Raw genomic sequence first — 24317 nt, 5'->3', positions numbered from 1 at the left:
CAGAGAATTTTTTTAGAAGGAAAAATCAAAATACAACTTTTTTATCCACAGAGTAGTACATCTGAGCCACATCACACTGCAATGGCCTTATCCACCACAAGCATAAGAGCATGGCATTTAAGTATATGCCGGTTTTTGCCCTACCCTTCTTATTCTCGGAGCCCACAATTGTTGATTTCACTCATACTCATGCATAAATTTTGTGTTTCGGATAAAAATCGTTTATTTCTTCCGAATGCCTGCCAAATTCACTGAATCACAATTCACCCAAGCATGAACAAAGCTTCTTTTATACTCATTAATCGAGATTATGAAAGATGGTCAAGCAAATTGTATACCAATCAGAGAGTTAGCGAAGAAAAAGCAGTCACGATAAAAGTAAACCTATCTTATTAATGGCAGTTCATTAGGAACACATGAAGATCTCAAGAACCACTAGACCCGACCCCCCCACGAAAAGCCAGTCACCTTTATCAATCCACCTCTGAGAAAAAAAAGAAAGGGAAAATGACAGGACATAAACAAAGGACTGGTAATCGGAAAACGAAATTTCAACCCCTAAGAAATGTAGCGACTCCTTAATGATATAGATCGATCGTCAACGAAGTGACTCCAGATCCCCCATTACTATCTAAGAAAGTTGACCGCAATCGGCTACGACAACGGGCTTCGAAGTCCTTCCGGAAGAGGAACCGACCTTCTCCGCAGACTTGATCACGTCCATGCCCTCAACAACTTGGCCGAACACGACGTGCTTCCCATCGAGCCACTCCGTCTTCGCCACGCAGATGAAGAACTGGGATCCGTTAGTGCCAGGTCCGGCGTTGGCCATGGAAAGGATACCGGGACCGGTGTGCTTCTTTACGAAGTTCTCGTCAGCGAACTTTGCGCCGTAAATCGACTCGCCTCCGGTGCCATTTCCAGCGGTGAAGTCACCGCCCTGGCACATGAATCCGGGGATCACGCGGTGGAAGGTCGAACCCTTGTAGTGGAGGGGCTTGCCCGAGCGGCCGACGCCCTTCTCGCCAGTGCAGAGAGCACGGAAGTTCTCCGCGGTTCTCGGTGTGGTATCGGCGAAGAGCTCCATCACGACGCGTCCAGCAGGCACACCGCCGATGGTGAGATCGAAAAAGACCTTAGGGTTAACCATGGTTGCAGACCGTGAACTGAGATTTGAGGAGAAATGAGTTGTCCTACCGTTTCTCCTGCTGCTGGTGTTGGTGTTGTTGTTGTTGTTAGGGTTTTGGGAAGCGTGGGGGGAGTTTATATAGCGGAGGAAGCGGTGAATATCTGAGGGAGAGGAGGATCGTGGCCGTCGATTGAGGACGGGTGGAGAAATCTCCAGTATGGTTGAGAGAAACCGCGGTTGGGTTACGCTTGACCAGGGTTAAGATTTGTGGGGATCCGAGGCTGTGATGGCACCAGTTCTGATATCGGTTATCAGTCGACACTAGCATATGCTTTTGTCTTATTTGGGGCTCACCGGGAAATACTGAAACGACGCCGTTTTTCCACAAGAGTAAGAAGAAACTGTCGAAAAACTGATGCCAGTTAATGAGGTCAAGTACGACTATCTTGGGGATAAATTTTAGTATTACCGTTGGTGTTAAATTTATGGCATTACTGTCAAATCAGTATTTTAACCCTTGAATTATAATTTTCTAAAAAAAAATCATTATTCATGTTAAGCATTAATATACTACAGTAAAAATTTCCAGCTAAGAACAATATTGAAGTCAACTTTTTTTTAAGATAAAGTAATAGGCGGATAACAAAATTTTCTCTTTAAAAATCTAAATACAAGTGAGAAAAGTAACATTACATTTACCATTTAACTGAGAAATTTTTATCCTTATTATTGGAGTCCAATTGAGCTCACACAAGTCTGTTTGAAGGATATTTGGAATATTAAATTTCATGCTCATAAGCAACTTTTAGAAACTGTTTAGTAACATAAAAATAAAATATTTATTAAGTTGTTAGAAATAAATTTATTTTATAAATTTCTTTGTCCACTCAACTAATAAAATATTTATAATAAATATAATTTTTTTTAAAAATAATTAATATGTTAAAGCTAACTCAAAACACCCTCCTATCTCAAGCCCATCTCTGTAGAGAATCTCAAAAGCCTAGTTTCCCGTTTACCAGCTTATCATCCATTTCTTTTTTTCTGTTTTTACCAATAAGGTAACGTTAGATAAACATGTATGTATATACATGTATATATATTATCTGAATTTCTTTTAGAGCTGAGAAGTTTTTGCAGACAATATTACTTAGAATAATGCAAAAATCAACCAGCAAGAAAGAAGCATACGCTGGAGTGATTTTATTTGCTTACAAGATCTTGGGAGTTTGTTAATTTTCAACCCAGCGGATTTAACGCACTAAAGAGTAGATTTTCTTTTCTCACACGGCACTCTTGTTCTGTGCTAAAGCAAAATCCAAATTAGCGGAAAGAAGAAAAGATCGGAGAGATACTATAATTTTCCATTAATAAAACAACAAAAAATGCTTTATTTCATGGCCTCAAAACAAAAAGTGCCTACATTTTAAAGATGCCCCATTTGAGGTAAAGAGAACTCAACAATAGTTGAAGCCAGAGGTTCACTACTAAATAATAAAACTATTGTTTCAAAAAGTGGCACAGTCAAGGTACTTCCACCAAGTAATTGATTCTAAATATTACTATTTTTTCATTAATTTATTTAAATGAGACAATGGGACTGGTGATATCCCTTCGGAATTCATTAGAAAATGCAAAATACTACCAAATAATCCATTATGGACGCGTACGGGAACAAAGATGCTAAAGAGATAAAAATATCATTCGGCTGCGTAGGGGCCGAAAAGAAGTTGCAGGCTATATTGAATAGCCTGGCTTTAAAGTTAAAAAAAAAAGCTCAATAATTGGTCGATTTCCTACTCTCTTGATTGCCCGTTTCGTTATTTTAGCTGTTTGGAGCAAGTCTTTTCATGAGTAGTCATGCTCCGTATTCTTTACAGACAACTATAAGGCGGTCAGATGCCTCTTGTCGGCATATAGCAAATAATAGAAACTGTTAAAAGCAATTATTAAAGATTACGTTTGGAGTACACCAAGAAGTTCTGTAAAATTTATTTGTGAACTCATTTATATTTTAACTAAAAATGGTAAATATTTAATCTTATATGATCAAATTAAACTTGTAAGAATTCCACCGAGATTACAACAAATACATTCAGAATATATCACTGTTGATGAAATTTAAAACGTATTACTAGAATTTCACATGACCTTATTTTTCATAACCACTTAAAAGAAATTCCATCCCTCCTAATTGTACTATGTGCGAAGTTTCAAATAATTTCATAAAAAATTTTATATGCTACAAAAATAAAACTGATTAAAATCTTATGCTTGTGTTTCACTTGGCTGTGAAAGTTGAACAATCAGTTCTGTTATCACCAGTTTCCCCACAATCCAACCTTCTTGGTGTTGTGGTTCTTGCTGGCTAGCATATCAAATGAATCTAATCCAAGAACCTGATTCACTGGTACATGCATCGTAAACTTACACTTCCAACTGTTACTATCTAGAAATTTAATCATGAATTAGGTACACTGTACTGGCATATCCAAGTACCAAATCATAATCATGTGCCTGGGCACTAGAGATTGTCCGTCAAATGCAGACAATCAATGTGAAAACTAATTAAACTCGTGACGACCTCCATAACTTGGCATTCTAAGTCACTAGACGTTTGGAAATAGTAAAAAAAAAATGGCTACAAGAAAATTTCGGTGCACTGATGAGCAGAATAATATTACATATTCACATTTATTTTCTTCCTCATTTTGTGCAAGTAAGATGTTAACTACACTTTGAAGAATGTGGATGACTTACTGCACTAATACAAAAGGAGTTTTATAATAACTCCTTTTCTAACAACAATCCAGGGTAGACAAGTGACATTACCTGCTTCAAGGATCTCACAGATGACTTTAAAAAAGCATGCCCCTCCGTGGCTGCAAAAGAAAAGACCAGAATTATTATATGAACTTCAAAATTTTAATTGCATGATCATAAGGAATATAGAAGGATCAACACCTTTTATTAATAATTTAGCTTCTTTTGAGAAGTCCTCCACACGACCTAATACAGGTCTTATCCCACAAATCTGTAAAACACAAAGTTCCAAATACAAAGCCATCTCCATCATCTGAAGTAGTAATATACAGACGTACTGAACTCTGTGACTAATTTGCTTCAATTTTTTCCCCTCACAAAGCTCAGTTACAATAGCAATTGCTTGGTCCTGCACTCATAACACCAAAAAGATCAGAAAGGACAAATACATTGTGTTACTTTGAGTAAATTACTCTTAAACTCTTCAGATATTAGAAATTCTACATAAAGATATACATGCTACCATCACCTGTAAGCCATGTAAAATCTCAGGCATTGGAAGCTCAGGAAAATGAGCAAGATCAACAAATCCCACATCCTCTGCCCTCTTAGCAGCACCCTCAGCTTGTAGACATAGAAATTTCAAAAGAAGAAATGCAATTTTATAGATCTGCAAGGCAACAGAGTCTGAGAAGTATGTTTGAGTAGCAGAGACTTCCGTAACTGGATCCTTGACCGTCAGAGCAGTTGTGCTCGACTCAGAAGAGGACCTTGGCTGGGCAGCACAACCAGGGCATGAGAGAGCAAACCATCCATTTCTGCTATTGACAAACAAAGGTTCCATACAGCAATCAACCTCCTCCTTTGTAACAGGCGGAGATAAGAGAGGGGCAGTCTTATGGGAAGATTCTGCATAGCGTTGGGTTCCTCGGCTGATGAAAGCTAATAGATGAATACTGATTTCTCTTAAAGGAGAATCCATGTCCTTCATGGCCTTAACCCAGGATCTCCAATGTTTCGCTAGCACACACATTAGCATGAGAGTATTCTCTGTTTCTTTGAGAGAACTTAGAGAAGTCTGTCTCCTCTGTATGCGCTGTCTTTTCTTGTCATGATCATTGGATGGAAAGTCCGGTGCAGTGAGATAATAGGAAATCAGGTGAGCTTTCTCTGAGAAAAAGAACACTATCACTTTTTCCACAATCTCAGCACACACAGAAGTGTCTCCTAAAGAATGAATTATAGCTGTGAGCACAGCCAAGCCAAGTCCCCAAATATGTTGAGGTTTTTCAGTTTTGTCCAAAGGATTTTTCTCATTATTAATAACTGAGGTAGCCCTCCCATCTGATAAATCAGCAAACAACACTCTAAGAGAAGAGAGAAAACCAGCATTGAGAAGCATCTCAGCACCTCCTCTAACATGTGCTATAGTCAAAAAGAACTTCAGTAATATAGGAATTGATGCAACAGAATTTTTATCTTGAAGCTTCAGAATAACATGCTGCAATTTTAGGTGTTGCTGTATGATGGGGAACCAAGTATTAGGTGTCAAAAATCTTCTCAGTATTATGTCCGCAGCAGTCAGGGAGATGGTAGAATACTCAGAAGTGCTAATAAAGTCGGAGATGATGGGCAATAGCCCAAGGCATACATTAGAAATCTCAGGTGTGCCATCCAGAGATCCCATATCTGCCACCGCATTTAAACCTGAGTTGAGGGAACCAAATCTTACTGCCAAGAGAACCGACATTAATATAAGCTTCTTTGTCTTTTTCACCCCAGTAACTGAAGGCTTGAAGGCACTCAGCACCTTAAGGCCATAACTCAAGGTTCTTAACACTAGCGTGCAAACAGGTGCTGAAAGGCTTCCCTTAGCAGATCTCATGAGATGGAGGAGTAGTTCTGTTTGTGCGGCCAGAAAATCAAGCACATCTTCAGAGGCATATAAAAGGGGAGCCAATGATTCCATTACATCATGGAAACTTCGACATATGTTATCAATGCATGAGAATAAGACTTGGTCAGGGATCCTCCTTCCAATTGCTGTTCTTTTCTCCAGTGACTGCACCCAGCAGTTACATGTGAATTAATACTGTAAACGAATTAAGATCAACTCCAAGAAATGAAAGAACAAAAGCCAATTGGTCTTTAGCTGATGGTGGAAGCAAAATATGAATGATACATCCGGATATAAGGCATTTATAGAACATCAAACTATGCTAAATCCTCCTCTATATATAGATGTATGACTTAAAATACAGAAGAGTCAACATTTATTTTCCCCATTTTATTTAAGAAATCACCATGAGAATAACATTAATCTGAAGGTAAAAATCTAACCCATTCAACAACTATGGTGATTTATAAATACCCAAACAATAACAAGCCCATCAAAGATCACAATATAAGAGAACAATAAAAGTTTAGAGAGCTTACATCATCTTCATATATTATCAGCACAGTTAGTAATGATTTTAGTGCAGAAAGCTTTGATCTTGAAAGCAACACCATTGAGTTTGCATTTTGCATGTAATGCAGCATTGTTTCTCCAGTTGCTTTAGATGCCTTCCAATGTGAATAATCCCACACATCTAGTCCTAAATCTGCTCGTATATGCTCAGTGTCAAACAAACGCGCATCCATTGCTCTTGCAAGGTCCCCATCATATTTCTGCTCGTACTTCTGAAAAGGTTTTGACTCTGCCAGAAACTGGGAAAGTTCTTTAAATGGTCCAGAACCTATCTTACGACCTTGAAGTTCACCTTGTATGTGATAATAAAGATCATTGAGAATTAAAGTTTTCAGCTCCTTTCCTTCACTGAATAGAAAACCCAAAGTAACAAAGATACAGAAAGTATCAGAACTATTTCTTTAAAAAAAGAACTCATGAAAACTGGTGATTGAAATAGCATTTATGTGGGGCATTGCATTCCAAAAACAAATTAACATGGTAAAGTCAACAAAAAAAAATCCTTACAAAAGTCTTATTTCAATGTTCATGTAGTGTGGAAGAATTAACAGAAATATGAAAGGACAGACCGGTCAATAAAATGTAGAAGTCAATGCACAACAAGAATTTAGGACTGGATGTGTGGAATGCTGCCTCATAATGAGAAAAAGAATTAATTAACATTATCAGCACTCCTTGACATAATGACATAAAATCAGAAAAACCTAATCATGCAAGCAGGTCAACTACTAGAGTTGTCTCTTCCACTGTTATATAAAGAGCCTCAGAAGATCTGTAATACTTAGCACTATCAATCACAATATGTCCTTTTGCAATTTTCATATTTTTTTTTAGAGGGAAAATTTAAAACATATAAGCAAATAGACAAGCTAAAACTGATAACATCTGTTTCCATTGTAATACCTAGTTAGTTATGGATGCTCAAGTTGTAAGAATGCAGTGAAAAAAGGTTTCATAAAACATGTTACCTGTAACCATACTTTGAGTATTGAGCCAATAGTTCAGAAAAAGCAGGCTGACTACTCAACTGTTAACAGAAACATACAAGCATACAGAAGAATTAGATAATCATCAAACATTGATATTTAGAAAGGAAATAGGAACATTATACCTCTTTAGATACAAGATGAATTTTTTGAAGCAATGACACAGACAAACATCCTGCGTTTGTAGTTTCCAGCTTCCCAATCAAATGCACAGTGAGCAAACTAACAGCAACCTGAAGAAATAGCAGATAAACATAAAGACAAGGACAGGAAATGAAACAACTTTGCAAAAAGTTAAGTACTTCTGGTGCAAACATGCCTTCACCAAGTACCCCAACAAACCCAGCAACACAATATTAAAAATAACATTATTTAGTGAAAACAGTTCAACTGGAGAGAGAAACACCAGAGTCAAATCAGATGTGCAGCTCTATCTTAGTTAACTTGGCACAACAAACTGCAATTCTATGAAGTTAAATATATATATATATATATATATCCAAAAGGAGAAGTACCTGAACGCTATAATGTATTCCATTGTCATATTCACAGGAAACATATAACTTGATCAGACCACTCAAGACTGAGCTATCACACCAATCTGAAAAAATGTCTTTAGGATCAACCGGATTTACCGCCTTTGATTTTGCAGAACTCACAGCAGTTTCTATCCTCTCCTTTGGCTCAATGGATTCTTTTACATGTGACTCAGCAAATAACAACTTTTTGTCCAGGAACATGTCATATGCCAATATTTCCAATATAGCAGACTGACACTGATATTTGTATGGCAAGTTTGCCCATTCTGCTTCAGTCATACTTTCACAGGGGGAAATTCTAGTATTATCAGTCTTTACAATACAGTTAGACAATTGTTTCCAGAACTTCTCAGAGCTCTTTAGCAACTCCAATATATTCGCATACTGACCAGCGCCTTGCCATAAGGCCTTCAAGAAGTTAAGCATACTCAGTAATAAGCATGCATTGCTGGAGAAAAATAAAACCTTTTAATTATTGTGCCACTGAAACAAGAAAAACAAAAGACCCCAAATAATCATAAAAGATCCAACAAAAAGCACTTGAGAATACCTTTCTGAAAATATATATATATATATATTTACACAGAAGTGACTACATAAAGAAATGGCAGATCTGATATTGCATATGTATAATATAAAAAAGAAAGAAACCAGAAGAGCTTCAGATTAACATACCTGTTGATGAGATCTTCAGATCTTCCAACAAATTGAAGAAGACCCTCTACCAGGCTAGATATCTTGGTTCTATGTGGTCCAAGAGAAGCTTCACTTGTTGACCGCTTCACATCTTTAGAATTAGTTAGCTGGACATCTGTATCATCTTTCGTTGCAAAGATAGAAACAAGGAAAGCAGGCTGCATAAACAATTGCTGATAAGAAAACACTTTCTCGAAAATATTGATGGTACTATTGAGATTGCATCAGAAAATAATATGATTCAATTCAATTCAGTATGAGAATGAATCAAGAATCATAGGCAACAATGTGAATCGACAGTAAATCACACAAACTGAAGAATTCACTCAGTTTTAAATAAAACTAAATGTAATAAATATGTATAACTTATTTTCATTTACTCGAGGATAATATAAGCCATTGAACTTTGTCATTTTGAAAACCCAATTATGTACATAATACTAGTTAAAATTTCTTATTTTTAAGGTTTTCTTAAGTTTTATGATATCATTCATGACAATAAAATTTGACTCATGCTTTATGTCCTGAATCATATTATTCAACTCAATTTATGCTTCCCCATTCACAAAATCAAATTTTGAATTGAAGTTTAAATCTTGACGTAATTAGAATATTCTGAAGCTTAAACAGGCAGACTTAAAAAATTTAAAGTTTGAATAAAAATGCAGGCACAGAACCGGGTGTCTTGAAACAATGCACCTTCAGGCTAAAAGAAACTGAACTTCAAACTTTTGGAGATCGGGGAGATAAGAGTTTGCCCTCCCTATTTTGAGTGGGTGCTCGCAAGGTCAAAGAACTTCATTCTATTCTTTCATTAATACAGGGGTAGGGGGAATAAAGAGTTTAAGTGATTTACACCTCGAAGTAGAGTGTGTAAATACCGGATGCATAGGTTGAGTCATTCGCTAAACAACTCTTTTGTTGGGCGATCAACTAGGTGCTCCTACCCAAGCGGACTAATGAATGCCAACTGGAAGAACTCACTTTCCTATCGTTCAGTAGGAGATCCCTTCTTGTGGCTTGAAAATGATTACCTCTTGCTAATGGGGAGAGTTCATGTAACAGACAATCCCCGATTAGGATAACAAATCCGAGAGACAGTTTGAGGGAGATGAAACAAGTGAGTAAAACATCAAAATCTTGTTACAAAAACAAAATTCAATAGCAATGACCATGAAGGTTACCCGAGCAGAGAAAAAGGGGGCAATAGGAAAAGGCTGAAAAATTTTAGTATCTAAATTGACAATTATCTGTGAAGCAATTAAGCAACAGCAATCCAAATTTGCATCTATAGCGTGAATATACAGTTACCAACCTGATAACATGCAGCAGAATTGAGCACATTAACTATGGCAACAAATAGATCTTCATTCAACAGGGGCTGCTCAAGTAGAATGCAGCAAATAGAATCACCTAACTCTGATATCTAATATCAAGTAGGTTATCAGTACTTGTAGTAAAAATAATTAACAGAAGAAGCAAACTTAAAAGCTTAACACAATGAAAGAATAGGTAAAAATAATATTCCAACCTGCTTATCGTCAAGACCAAAACACATATTACTAGACAGATAGGGAAGTGAAAAATCTGCCACAGTCAGTAACACTGAGAGTACTTTAGCAGCACCAACCTGTATTGCCTGCATGGACAATCAATTTTTACTGCCTTTTGTTTTAAATAAATGTTCCCCCCTTCCCTTTGTTCTCCAACAATAAAGACCTATTCTCATCACTGACCAACATGCATAAAGCCTAAATAGTCACCAAGTGATGAACTCAAGCATTATATCAAACTTCTGAGAGTATAATGGAATGAAAATACTCAAGTGGGACAGAGGCAGAACAACAAGAGCAAAAACGTAACTGCAGGATGCACATATCAACTTCCTAACAAGATGGGGCCGAGCCAACAGAATAAAAAATCTTAACAAAGGAGTAGGTTAAACTACAGTTGTGGAATTATCTGATTAGGAAAATATGAACTTAACTGAACTTCGGTTAATCACATAACAGTGCAGAAAGCCTTTCATATTATTTGAAGACAACCAAGGGAGATTGATTAATCAGTAAAATATGTTTAAACTCAATAAAGGTAACTTCAGGTCCAACTGTAGCTTAAACACTTACAGGATCTTTAGAATATGACATCAGTGATGCTACAGCTGCAATAACAGGGATCGGTTTGGTTGTAGATGACAACACAGCTTGGTGAAAGACAGGAAGGCTTGATGATATATCCTGAATATTTGACACAGCAAAAAGTTAATTTATGCATTTCACTAAAAGAAACAAAAAAAGGGACAAGAGGTGGGCCAATTCTGCAAAAAATAACAGCACACATATCCAAATCTGACATGGGTGACCAAGAAAATATTAAGGAAATGATTGTTGAGCAGTAAAATAGACGAGTTTGCAAAAGGATATGAATTTGATCCACAAGAAAAGAACAAGAATAAAAAGTAAACCTTAAGTTTCAGATATGGTTTCTAATGATCCTTACAGCTAACCTAGTTATGAAAACAATGGATCCAATAGTAGTGATCATGAGAATAGTGAACGTGCATTTAAACAGAACAAAGAACTAACGACATGCTACTACAAAAAAATCTTCAACATTTGTATGTCTATCACACTCCAGTTCTCAGTATACTACAGAAGTTACCTTGGAGAATTTAGAGAGCATTATGTTAAAAATATCCAATACAGAAGCTATTGCAAGTTGCCAACCCTCAATTTCCTTCAATTCGAAGAGCCGACTGACATAAAGTTTCTGGCAAAATGTGTGCTAAAATCAGGAACGGAACAAAGATAACGAGCATACTTAAATTATGATTATCAGTAAAAACAATCTATGGCATGGCTGACCTCTAAGGTTTGTGTGGTTGTACAAACAATTCGGAACAATGTGCCATGGATGGAAGAATTATTAAGTAGAATGTCCCGGACAACCTCACCCAGTTTCTCAGAGTAGGAAGATGACATAATTAACACTTTCATGACTTCAAGCACCTAAAAGAAAGCAAAAACATGGTCAGAGAAATTTTAGAAATATCTTACCTCAATAAGTTCCTAGAGTAGACTATGTCAAGAACATATGTTTGTCATGAGAAGATATAAAAACCAGAAAGTTAATACTAACCTAGCATGCAGGCAACAGGACTTAGCTGCATCCATGTGCATTTTCAAGACCAAATTCTAGACACAAGAACTGCTGGAAGCTAGTCTTCAAATGGACCGTCCCAAATCAATTCAATAATCAAGAAATGTGCTGAAGGGGATTGAACCATGGAAGAACGCAGTCGAAATAAATTCAAGAATTTGCAAATGTAATTTTAAAAAAAAAAAAAAAAAAGATTATATAAAGGTTGAAAAACTTAGCTCCTTCGATGTCTTTGTGGATAGATGAGAGCAATCCTTACCTTTCTGGCATTATTGTTTTATGTGGGGATGAACCTACAAGAGTATGACTCCAAAAGCTATCTTCTATTGCTAGTAGGTGCTTATGACGGAGAGATTTGCCACAAGATTGTGAAGAGGAAAGATGAACTCGAACATGGAGGACTGGGTAGGGTCGAAAACTAAGGTTATGTTTGGAACAAATTTAGGATTTTGAAGAATTTATATGCAAATGGCGAAATAAAATGACAAAATTACCCTGGGGTTGCTTCTTCGTTGAGGAACTAGGAGTAAGCATGGGAAAGAATGTAATGATTGGAAACTTGATAAGGAGCTGAAAGATCTTGGTTGTTAAGTGTTTTTCGTTGTCAGAAATAGAAAAATGCTAAATCATCTTCTGTTGTGGTGCCTATAGAGTAGACAAGATTGAAAAAGCCCTCTATTCCCTTGATGAGGGTTTCTTGGGAGAAGGGAGTTCGTTGAGAAAAGTAGTGTTGGTTAGCATTTTTGCTACTAGAGAACAAACGAATTTCTGCTTGGTTCTTTTGTTAATTCTTTTTGGCATTTTGGAAAGAAAGAGATACAAAAAAAGTTGAAGCAGAAGAAAGTTAGAAAACGTGTAGTGCTACAAGGACCAAAAGGATGGAATCCGTATGCAAAAACTTTACAAGCCTATCAACATATTAATCAAGCCCCTTAAATCCTCACTAGTATAAAGATGATCTGAATATATATTTGAACTTGAGCAGCATTCTCGTGATCCTTAATGATTGACACTTTTTTCATTATTAAGAAAATGTATATGAGCATGCAACCACTGTCAAAGCCCAAAGCACAAACTATACACTTGGGAGCAGGCACATTTGTTACTGCAATAAGCAAGGTATACTAAAAAAGAGACTGGCAAGTACCATCACTTTTGTTGCTAAGTTACCTCTGGAAGTATAAATGAAACAATTACAGAAAACCAAATAGTAAGCAGCTGATGAAAATCCAAGCAAACCTTTAGTGTTACTCTCCAACGAGCATACTTCTCCTTGTATTTCCAGTACTCATGACTAACTAGAATATACTGCAGTGAGAAAACAACTAATGCCACAACAAAATCATTTTCTACTCCTGTCTCCACAAGCTGCAAGGTGAAGTCCAGTACTGCAACAAATCATAACACGTGCCCATCAGGATCACAACAAATATACTAATGCATTAGATAATCAATTCAACACTAACTTCAATAGCATCGGACCTGTCACTATCTAGTACTATGTTAATCAAATGAAAATTTATAAACAGCTAAATAGAACACATCTCAATGATCGCCTTCCCCATCCTATGTCTCCATACAGAACTTAGTTTTGATTGTAACCCAGGTTAGGTCTAATAAATATAAGCAGTACACTCAATGTGCAGAAACTCGTATTTTGATTTTTTTTAAAAATTGTATTATTTCCTTTAATCAGCAGGGATATCACCATCACATTCAATAAGATATTTCCAAATCATGCATGTAGTGCTCAATTGAGTTTCACCGACATAGATCTGCAGTATCTTACACATCCAACTATTGCAACTAGAAACAAAAGAATTAGAGTGCCTGTTTCTGAAAGCAGATCAGATAGGAGCAAAAAAGAGATCAAAATATGGCTGAAGAAACATTTACACAGAAGAAATGCGATGAATCCAGAGGTGACAAAAGCAGAGGACGGATAACTTTTTGTAGATTTTCAATCTTTCAGATAAATGCAAAATACTAGTACACTTCTTCAAGCTAGTAAAAGTAAAAACAAGCTTGAAATGTAAGCTAACTGATATGTAACTTCTTTTGTACATCGGTTTGCACCTCCTTGATTCAAGTAATTAAAGATACACATCACACCTTTTATTTCAAAAAAAAAAAAGGAAAATAAGCTTGAAAATTTTTATATCCCTAGGAAGCAACTGAGAAAAAAAGCAATAATGATGGCCAGATGCAAAAATCAACTACTAAGAATACCTGAGATAACAAGGAGACGATCATAATCATTCTTCTCACAGTCAATTAACAGCATCTTTGCCAGTTTCCCGAAAAGCAACCATGATTCACTAGAAAGAACAAACCCACAGGAATTAAAAGAATAGCACATCAACAGAAAGTCAAACCACTTAACTCAACGAGAACGCTTGGCACAATCAGCGAAAAAGAGGAACTCTTTGCTGCCACCAGTTTCAATTAAATTCACAAAGATGAACCAAGCAACCCAACCATGAAAGTGATGATAGTGAGAATTAAGCATGTGAAAGAGAGGGAAAATACAGACAAAAAGAATGGAGACTCAGACAACAAGAATGGAAAAGCAATTTCAATTTAATAAGCGGCATAAAAGGCAATGTAGAAACAGCAGTTCTGAATCAGATAAAAAGAAGGAAAGCAAATCCATTGTGCATAAAGCATGAAATTAACCTTGATGAAACATTATGGAGACTCATTGTTGTAGTCATGTTAAATAGATTAGCCTTTAAAGCCACGGCAACAACATGAGATGGACAACTGCCAAAAGGAGTTGTTAGTTAAGTGCCATAACTCTTATATATAGATTTTCATTTGTAAGTACAGAACCAAAGGAAATTACAGAAACAATGCTGTAACAAAAGTCCATATATTTAAATATAACAATGCAAAAGGAGACAACTGCTGAATCTCTACACAGAACAAATATTACCATCTTAACATCTTTGCCAAAATATCAACACCCATGGACAATAGAGCAGCACCACTAGGATTAGGAGACAAATTTCTGAATAAAGAGCCAATAATCTCAACCACCCTGTCTCAAAAACCAAGCCAAAACATACATTTTTAAACTTATGGAGAAAGAAAATATTATTAAACTCAGAAAAGAAGGAAAAAAGAAGGAAAAACATGCTCAAATTTGTTACCATGCAGTACTTTCCACCTGACTGGTAATGGCAGTTTCATGGACATGTAAGGAGTTGCCAATGTCCAAGAGAGCAAAACATACAGCCTGCACTTAATTCATTGATGAAAACTTCAGTCAGAAAAGAACGAGCTTAAGTCCAGGGCTTAATTTTCAATATCCTTCCTCCGCAAAAAAAAAAAAAAAAAAATCAGAAGAAGAATGAGTTCCAGGAACAATAGAACAGGACTTGTAACAGAGAATAGATTTTGTTAGATAAGACAAGTTCTTTATTAGCTTTTGTATTCATTTATGGAAAATTGTAAAACTATATTTAAAGTCACATGAGACTCATGTTGAGCATTAAAGTAACATATATACCATATTGTCTAATAGTGAAAACATCCAGGTAGTCAATTTTTACAAAAAGAAATTACTTAATTTTTATTTTGAAATAAATCAAACAAGAACAGGTAAAACTGCAATTTGCCAAAAAAAAAAACCTTTACAAGAGATCGAGGGGTGAGGCTACAGACAAAAGGTAACTTTCATGAGGTCAACAAGCTTTCCTTGTAATAAGAGACAACAATTGCAACTTTCTAGATTACGTTTACCTTGCTAAAGGACACCATCCGAGCTAGAAGATCAAGAATCGCAAGAACTTCCCGCTTATCATCTGAATAAACCCCCATGGAAAGACGATGGAGCAAAACAAGCACTGCAGATTGTGCGTACTACCAATAAAGAATATCAGAAAGCATCTTAGCACAGAAATCAGCAAGCATAATTCCAGAATAAAATGCCATCAAATTGTACTCTTTTGATTGCTACAATTAGCCACCAAATTGTACTCTTTTGATTGCGACAATTAGCCATCAAATTCTACTCTTTTAATTCTATTACCTCCCACCGAACAAGAGCAGTACTTCCACCAACAATTTTCAGAACATGTCCACGAGTTCTACTCGGAATGAGTAAACCTTCAACTCCAGGCACATGCAATGCCAAGCGAGTCTCAACAATTTCGGAGATGTTATTCAACAAGGAATCATTAGTAACCTCAAACAAGGTTGATATACCGACCGACTTATCTAGAAAATTATATCTGTTCATAGGAAAAAGATTCCAACATGTAAGAGGACTCAAAAGTAATTGAATTAAACACTAACCCTCAAAAGGTATCAGGTGGAAAAAACAACTCGCTTTAGGTTAAATTTCTAAAATACTTTATTTCAAAGAAAAAAAAAAGCTTCAATATCTAAAGTACATACAGATATAAATAACACCCAAAAACAGCTAAACCAAGAACAGATGACTTTGCTTTCTATACTTACTGTCAAACAACATTCACTGCTTGAAACCTGAAAGGCTAACAGCATAAAGCTGGTTTGTTGTTTTTTCTTTTGGCGAGCTAGTTTAGTGTCACATAAAATTGTTGGGATGAAAATTTCACTTAGCAGAATACAAAGAACATATGGAAATAAACCACTGGAGCTAAATCATTACAACAAAAAAGAAATTGCACTGTTCATTATAATTCTGATATTTTAGGCAATTACAGCAAGGGCCACCAAGTTTCCCCAAGAAGCATGATTTAATAAATAGAAACCAGGGCTTTGTAAGAGTTTATTCCAGAATAACAATTACTATGCAGGGGACAGTCACAGAATGGCAACCTAAATCATACAGGCATCCAAATGGATGCACATGCCCTAGTTGAAGATTTCTAGTCTGAAAAACAGGGAGAGAAACTACACTGGTCAGCACAAGATGCACAAAGCACAAGCAACTGCTAAAGAGCATCATTGTTAATCTTGAGAGGATACATGACTCAACAAGACTTCAGAAGCATTGGTTACCATCCACCTCTCTGTGTTGTTCTCGGCCATCAACAGAATATTCACAGTCAAATGATCCTGATAGGAAGATTCTCTCAAATATTGACTTCCTATCAGCAGTTAGAATCATTGTTTAATAGGATTTGCACTTTCGCACTTTCGTGCTGAAAGAACTCTAAGACCACCAGATCAAAATCCTTTTCATTTTTATCACATGCTTCTATCAGATAATTTTCCATGTCAATGACTCAATTCTCCCTATAATAGAATGAAGAAAGTGCAAGTGGGCAGCACGTGCAAGTTCATTGGTATGCATGAATATATACAGAGCAATATGTGCTGAAAAGATATGAATCAAGAACAATATGGATCCTCCAATAGCTGACTCAATAATGAGCAACAATCAAGACAATAAAGAGCATATTGGGATTACCCAGCTACAAAGGAAGATAAAATTATGGGTAAAGTTGGGAACAGAACAAAAACTAATTCCCATGCAAATATTACAATTACGCAAATATTTTAGCTATACACTTCATATTAGGTGATGTAGTGTCCATCATACGTAAGCAGACATAAGGATCTACTATCAGGACCGCGTGAAATGTGTGGCTGACCAGGCGAAATGTGTGGCCGGGGTGTCACTGGGGAGATGTAGGGATTTTTTAATCTTAATTGTTTTTGTCTCTTCTGTTCCTACTAGAAGGAAATAAACAGGGCAAAGAGAAATTGAGGGAATATAGAAAAAAACGAGAAGTCTGATAGAAATCACAGCTTTCTCTCTCTACAAAAATTCCACCTTTCTCTTTTATATTTTCAACCATTTTTGTCCCTAAGTATGCTCTTTTCTTCTCCTAAGATCCTTTCTACTTCTGCTGCAACTCTTCTTCTCCCTTAATTTCTTCACAAATCAGGCCAGGTTCCTAACAACTTGGTACCAGAGCCGTTCCTACCTTGGTGATTATGCTTCCTCCTTTTGCGTCTTCCTTCTAATTGCTTTTCTTTCCTCTCCAGTTTCTCCTCCCTCTATTTCTGGTCTAATATACTTCAATAAAAAAAATAATGAACGCAAGATCAAATTTCCAAAATGATTGGTGGGAAGAGAGCAGATGCAGGTGGGAGGACCTAATCGGGGAGTTGAAGAGCACGCTGCAAACAAGCTGCATTTTTTCCCTCTGTCTACACCAGTTTCGTCCAGCATGAATTTCTGAGGCTGGACAGAGCTTCAATTGGAGCAGGAAGCGGCTCCACAAAAGAGGTTCAACAATAATAGGAGTCGAGTGAAGGACGTTTGAGTATATGTCAAATATCATATTTACAAATCAGTATCATTCTAAATTGGTAAGCAGGTCTGAAGAAAATGGGCAGATCATGTTGGTTGACTAGCTTCAGGTTAACATGAATCCTTGAGGACAAGGATTATTTTGATGGAGGGACTAATGTCAGAACTAGGTGAAATTATGGCTGACCAGGTGAAATATATGGCTGAGGTGTCATTGGGGAGATATAGGGATTGTTTAATTGTTTTTGTCTCTTTTATTCCTACTAGAATGAAATAAATAGTGCAGAGGGAAATTGAGGGAAAATAGAAAAAACAAGAAGTCTAATAAAAATCACAGCTTTTCTCTCTACAACAATTCCTCCTTTCTCTTCTATATTTCCGACCTTTCTTCTCCTAAATCTGCTCTTATCTTCTCCTAAAATCCTTTCCACTTTTGCTGCAACTCTACTTCTTCCTTAATTTTTTCACAAAATCAGGCCAGGTTCCAAACATCTACCTATATGAGCTGTAAGATTTTGAGCATGTAAATTGTGCCACTCCTCCTGAAAGTAATCATAAGTAGCATCTAAACTGGTATACTTGCAGAAGATTCATCAGGAGCAAAGTGATTCAACAAAAACACAGAGTTTGCCCCCAAAAAAAAATACACAAAGATAGATCTTAAGTGTCATAATCAAGAAACCAGAAAAATGCCTGTGGAAAACAGAAAACCACCAAGCATAACAACAATGATTCAAAAGAGAATGCATTTTCTACATTGCAAGACCGATATTGCATTGAGGCTCTTTATTCTTCAGTTAACTTTTCATTTATAAACAACATTAAGGGACAGACTTTGAAGATTTTATCTTGCATACCACACGAGTATACCATTGAGGCTATTAGAGAAACCTAAAGCATTATTATATAAACTTCACTTACGTGCATTCTGTGGGCCAACTTCCTTCACACAGTGATGATAAAAGGCAAATAAGTTCAATGATCCTAAGAGGAAATTCACACTCTAAGTTGTAGAGAAGACAACGAATAGGACCATCAATAAAACTTTCGCGATCCCAAAACTGAGTACAAAGTGACTCCTGAAAAATTGATTGGCAAATATGTCTAATTAAACAGAAGCATGAACACTGAAGAAAATTGGAAACCATGAAGATTAACCACTATATTACGAACCTCTCCTCGATAAATCTTGCAAAGAATATCCAGTATCAAGTTAAGGGTATTATCCTCCATCTGCATCATGGTCAAAGTGACATCACTAAGATGGCAATTCATTGAATCCCTTACAAGCTACTCCAAAGATTCCATAAACACAGTTACCTGAAGATTAATCTCATAAGATGCAATGAATGCAGAGATAAATGTTCTCAAAACACTTCGATAACCAGCAGCAGGTCCCTGTAAAACACGGGAGGAAAAAATTCAGAAGAAACCTTCAGCTGGGTATCTTTTGCCTCAAAACATTCCCATTAATGGGGATAACTATCAGGAAGCATCTCAGCAAAAACCCATCACTTGTTTGACTGGTATTCCGCACTTTCTGCATTACTCCAACAGTCAAAACAGCTTCTATCCATGCAATAGCAGTAATCCTCCTAATCCCACTGTCACTTCTTCAAAGAGTGAAGAAGAGGCTATGGGCTTGGCTTTTTCTTTCTATATAAAAATAGTTAGGTAGGTAGGGAGAGAGAATTTGTGTAAATTGACAATAGAAAGATAAACAAGATTTGGTCTATCTCAGACGGTTCAAGAAATAATATTTTACTATCAGATTGATAGTCACCGAAAAAAAAAAAAAGAACAAAAAACTTAGAAAAACTTACTACTTACATCAGATTCCTTCAAAATGTCACTTTGAAGAATTTCCTGGAAATAGCTCAATGAAGCGGCTTCAAAAGCTTGGCGGACATAAGCAACATGATCGATCTCCTACAATGTAAATGAAAATAAAAGCACCTCCAAAATGATCATATGCAGAGATTTGAATATAGAATCCAGAAAGAACCACATACCATCAGTACATAATTTTCTTCCTTCCCAGGAAGTGATGAAATTAGACAAAGAAACACTGCCCAAGCAAGGATAAGAGATCCGGCTTCTTTCATTTGGAAAACATCATAGCTAGAGATTAGTGCATCCATCTCCTGGATATCACTCATTGAAAAGTTAAAAGTGCCACGCCTGAGAATTGGCAACCACGAATGAGGAAAGCATTAACTTTTAAAAGCATTTTTTTTTTACAAAAACCATCATTGCTGATAATATCAGCAGAAAATTTAAAAAAAAAAACACAACCACCAAATTATCAAATCGATAATTCTTTAGATACCATATTGAACACTATAACACATGTTAGAAAGATGCAGAGCCGTAAGAAACAGAAGATGAGAAGCAGAAAGAAAACAAACATAAGCCTAAGATTGCTTCTTTTTCCCTCTACTAAGAACAACCTGAACCACCTGAGATGCCTATTAAACCACACCTACATGCATGGTTCCGCTGAAAATAGTCAATGTCCCACTTTAGAATGAACAGACTCCGGACAACAAACATGTCAAACACCTAAAGCTACTTTTTTGGAAATAACAAACAAAGCTACTTAGAACAAAGAACACTTGGAACCAAGGCTTTCCTCTGCTCCAGTCTCAAAGAGAAGAGCTATAATTTGTAAATCAGCTCAAGTAATTCTTTAAGAAAAACTAAATCAGCTTATTTTTAAAACTAATGATTCCCTCCTCTCCTACATCAAAGTTGTCTCAAGATGCATGGGGTCAATTTAGATCAGCCAGTTTTTGGCTCCTGGGGCATAATATTTCCTGACTAATTTTCTAGCAAGTTTGAACATAAATAGCTCAATTTAATAAGTACTTTTAAGTCAAGCTCATTTATTCATAACAAGTGAGCTGAGCCAATTTGTGTTGTGAAAATATCCATCAAACACGTGAACCTTTTACAAATTTCTTTTACGTCATGGGATTGTTTCAAGTTGTTCACAAGTGATGTATTTTGATGCATGAATTTCATCAAGCACATGCCTAGATATCAACCCTAACAAATATAAGCCTAATTTACAAGACGATCCTCAGCATGTTTTTGAAACATATTCCCCTTTCCTCTAAAAATTGTGGAATGATGAGCATAATGCAGCACATGCTATGGCACATACAATTAGACAGAGCACAATAGATCAAATGCACAATGAAGATTGAAAAACCAGCTTCATTCTTAGATACAATTAAATGCCTTCATTCTTAGATACTATTAAATGGAGTTTAGAAAAAATGTGCTACAGCCTACAATTCAGATTCCTGTCCCTGTAATATATGGGAACAATCTATACATGGGAATAGAAACTTAACATAATGTATGGCACAGTTCGTATGTAAAATGATCAAACCAGTTTAATTAACCAAGATGTCATCAGTTCAATCAGTTCTCATTTCAAGCATGAGACAAGTGCCCAAACATTAGGAAACTTGAGGCACGAGACACCTGCCAATTGTTCGATGCACTTGAGACCTCAGAAACAATTAAATGAGAGAATTTACACTTGATAATTCAATTTTGATGCACAATAGGCTTGAACACATCACATTCACGAAAGGCTACAATCAAAAACTATAATGCTAAAGTATATAATATATTCTCTTATATAAAAAAAAGTTCAAACTTTCTACAATATCTTTCGATACAAATAAATGTAACAAGCAGCTAGTGAAAACCTGAAAGGAATTTCGTCATGAACCATTTGAAGAAGACTTTCCAGGTCCAGAGTTTCAATAAGGATAAGTAGCAGCTGAATTTTGGCATGACAACAAGAACTTTGTGCTTCACTTGATACTGCCAGTTTCTCAAAGTTGGAAGACCCTGATAAAATTCCCTGTAGTGTGATGTTTATGAGCAAAACTCAATCAAAGACAACATGGAACCAGTATTTGCATGTAAATCTACCTTGTAGAGTGCGCACAACTTTTTCCATCTTTCACCACTACAAGTACGAAATGACTCATAATATATAAGGAAAAGAATGTCCAAAACCAAATTATCTTCAATCAGTGTCTCCTCCGCCCACAAAGTAAACAGATCCACATCCTACAAAATAATCCGCGCATTGCAAAATAGAAGTTTATAGCTTCAACATGATAATGTACAGAATACATAAACCCCATGATCAAGCTCTTACATGTTATAATTGTTTTGTTATTAGACATCAATCATAAAAAAATAAAAAGGTTAAAAGTAAATATCCCTGTCAAGCATACCATCTGCTCTGGAGGAGTGGATGACAGAAGGTCCTCGAGGACAGATATTAATTTACTTTCAAGCCCATCAGAAATAAGCTTCAGTGCCTCCTGCATAACAGCACTGCCTTCTTTCAAGCTAGTTCCAAGATATACTGCATCAAAAGTGAAAATATCGGCAAAAAAAAATTAAGATTCTAAAAGAACACACCACAGTATCCGCTTTCACAATATCAACATCCACAGTCATAAAAAAATAGCATTAAATTTAAAATTAAAAGAAAACCAGAATAGAACAGCTGCACAATAAACTTACATGCATGCATGAGAATCCGCCGGGTACATTTCAGCAGGCACTGTCGCTCAATGTAATATTGAAGTAATGTCTTCATAACAACGGTGAAATGAACAGCATATGGAAAAGGGGGTGAGTTAGATAACTAGTAGATGGAAATCTATGTTAAGTAATTGACGCCAAACAACTACCATGGCCAGAACATTGTCATCAAGGTCAGCCAGAGAGGCATATATCAAGAAAGAGAAATCAACATGTGCATGTGTCTGTGATTGTTGCAGTAAATCTTGAAGGTGAAAAAGCAAAGCAGCATTTGAGCAGAAATCCAGAAACTAGCATGACAAAGTAAGGCAAAACCTCCAAGATGGTAAAGCATGGGTCATTGTCTGTGTGATTAGTAAGTAATGCTTCAAGGTGAAAAAGTCAAGAAAATAGTTTAAGCAAAATTCTGAAACTAGCAGGGGAGAAGAAAAGACAAGACATCCAGGAGAATGAACATTTGAATGTCAAGTTATATGCGTATAAAACTGGAATGAGTGAAGTCCTAATTATGAATCATCTAAAAAATCAACTGTACTCACACTATCTCAATGTGTCCTCATATATACAAGATTAAAATTATGTACCTTAAAAACTCTAACATCCTACAGTCCCCAAAACAACTAAAAAATGCCTTTCGTGAGGTACAGAAGATTGAACGTGGGAATCGAAGCAAGCTACTGACCACATGGACAAACTCTTGCACAAAAGAACTGGCAGCTGCATGACTGGATTCCAGCGACCTCTCCAGAAGAATGTATGACTGCACTTCATCTAAATTCTGGAAAACAATCGAGTAAATGCAACAACCAGATATTCATACTTCCATTTTGCACCAAAAAAATAAAATAAAATATGACAATGCATATTTTTCACACTTAATTCTCCAGGCTATTCCAGCACAAAGAAGCATCATTCTTCAAACTTACTACCTTCGTTGCACAATTATCAAGTAATTGTTAGACAAGTTCCAATACAAAAATTATTGTAGCGCATATCAAGGACGAAAAGCTGACAAGTTATCGAGCAAAACTAAAAAGACTAACCAAATACAAACTGATTTGAAGAGCCTTCTCTTTCAATTCCGGCTGTATGTTCAATTCATGAGACCCGATCTTCACTTTCTGTGAATTCAATGCCTCTTTCGACTTTTGATTCGGTGGCTTGAACAAAGACATAGTGTCCACGAACCACGCATGATTCTCCTTTAGCTTCTTAACCTTTGAAATTTCACAATGCCAACACAATACTCCATAACTATACACTTAAAACTTACATACATAAAGACACGGTAAGAGAGACGGAATTACCAGGTTCGGATGGAGGTCAGAGGAGAGAGAAACATTTTCGAGGTCGGAGAGGATAGAAGCGAACGGATCCCACCAAAGAGAGGAATCGACGAAAGTAGAAGCCATTGGAGGAGCTTACAGTGACTGAGCTTAGTACATAGCTAAAACCCTAGAGAAAGAAGAAGAAGAAGAAGAAAATGGGAGCAAACAATGATAAAATTTTGATTTTTCGCGCTACTGGCAAATATTCGGAAAAAAAAAAGGCCGTTGTTTTAGGCCCATTGGCGCTAATGATTTCTGCCCAACATCTCTTTTCCAGCCTAACGAGTACATAATATATACTGTGGATTACGAATACTTTGATTTTCGAAAAAAAAAAAAAAAAAAAGCAGAAATATAAAATTATGTTTGGTTTTGAAAAAAAAAAAAAAGTATTTAAATTCTACTGTCGTATATGAATA

The 24317-nt window shown here is 36.3% G+C and overlaps 2 protein-coding genes across 2 annotated transcripts; both read right to left on the bottom strand.

Annotated features, from left to right (window-relative positions):
• Positions 1-367: 367 nt before the first annotated feature.
• LOC110816494 (Cyclophilin-like peptidyl-prolyl cis-trans isomerase family protein) lies at positions 368-1259 on the bottom strand. Its single transcript, XM_022044707.2, has one exon. The coding sequence runs from the start codon at positions 1148-1150 to the stop codon at positions 632-634; it is 519 nt and encodes a 172-aa protein (XP_021900399.1). The 5' UTR covers positions 1151-1259; the 3' UTR covers positions 368-631.
• A 2285-nt stretch (positions 1260-3544) lies between these two features.
• LOC110816495 (nucleoporin (DUF3414)) lies at positions 3545-24081 on the bottom strand. Its single transcript, XM_088222277.1, has 32 exons — positions 23878-24081; positions 23614-23787; positions 23253-23348; positions 22550-22619; positions 22255-22388; positions 21944-22084; positions 21715-21872; positions 20005-20173; positions 19823-19921; positions 19313-19390; positions 19166-19225; positions 18914-19071; positions 15776-15977; positions 15487-15606; positions 14895-14980; positions 14678-14782; positions 14419-14505; positions 13972-14060; positions 12982-13130; positions 11448-11591; positions 11245-11352; positions 10710-10820; positions 10115-10222; positions 9899-10009; positions 8563-8741; positions 7864-8335; positions 7474-7581; positions 7331-7389; positions 6329-6710; positions 4422-5954; positions 4094-4301; positions 3545-4011 (listed from the first exon to the last, which is right to left on the bottom strand). Exons 1-32 carry the CDS (start codon positions 23980-23982, stop codon positions 3911-3913), a joined length of 5904 nt encoding a protein of 1967 aa, XP_088078403.1. The 5' UTR covers positions 23983-24081; the 3' UTR covers positions 3545-3910.
• Positions 24082-24317: the final 236 nt, after the last annotated feature.

Source organism: Carica papaya, chromosome 6, assembly GCF_054855325.1.
Source record: "Carica papaya isolate Zhongbai chromosome 6, ASM5485532v1, whole genome shotgun sequence".
Classification (NCBI taxonomy): domain Eukaryota; kingdom Viridiplantae; phylum Streptophyta; class Magnoliopsida; order Brassicales; family Caricaceae; genus Carica; species Carica papaya.
Note: the sequence above shows the minus strand (reverse complement) of the source record. Positions and strands in the feature narration are given on the sequence as shown.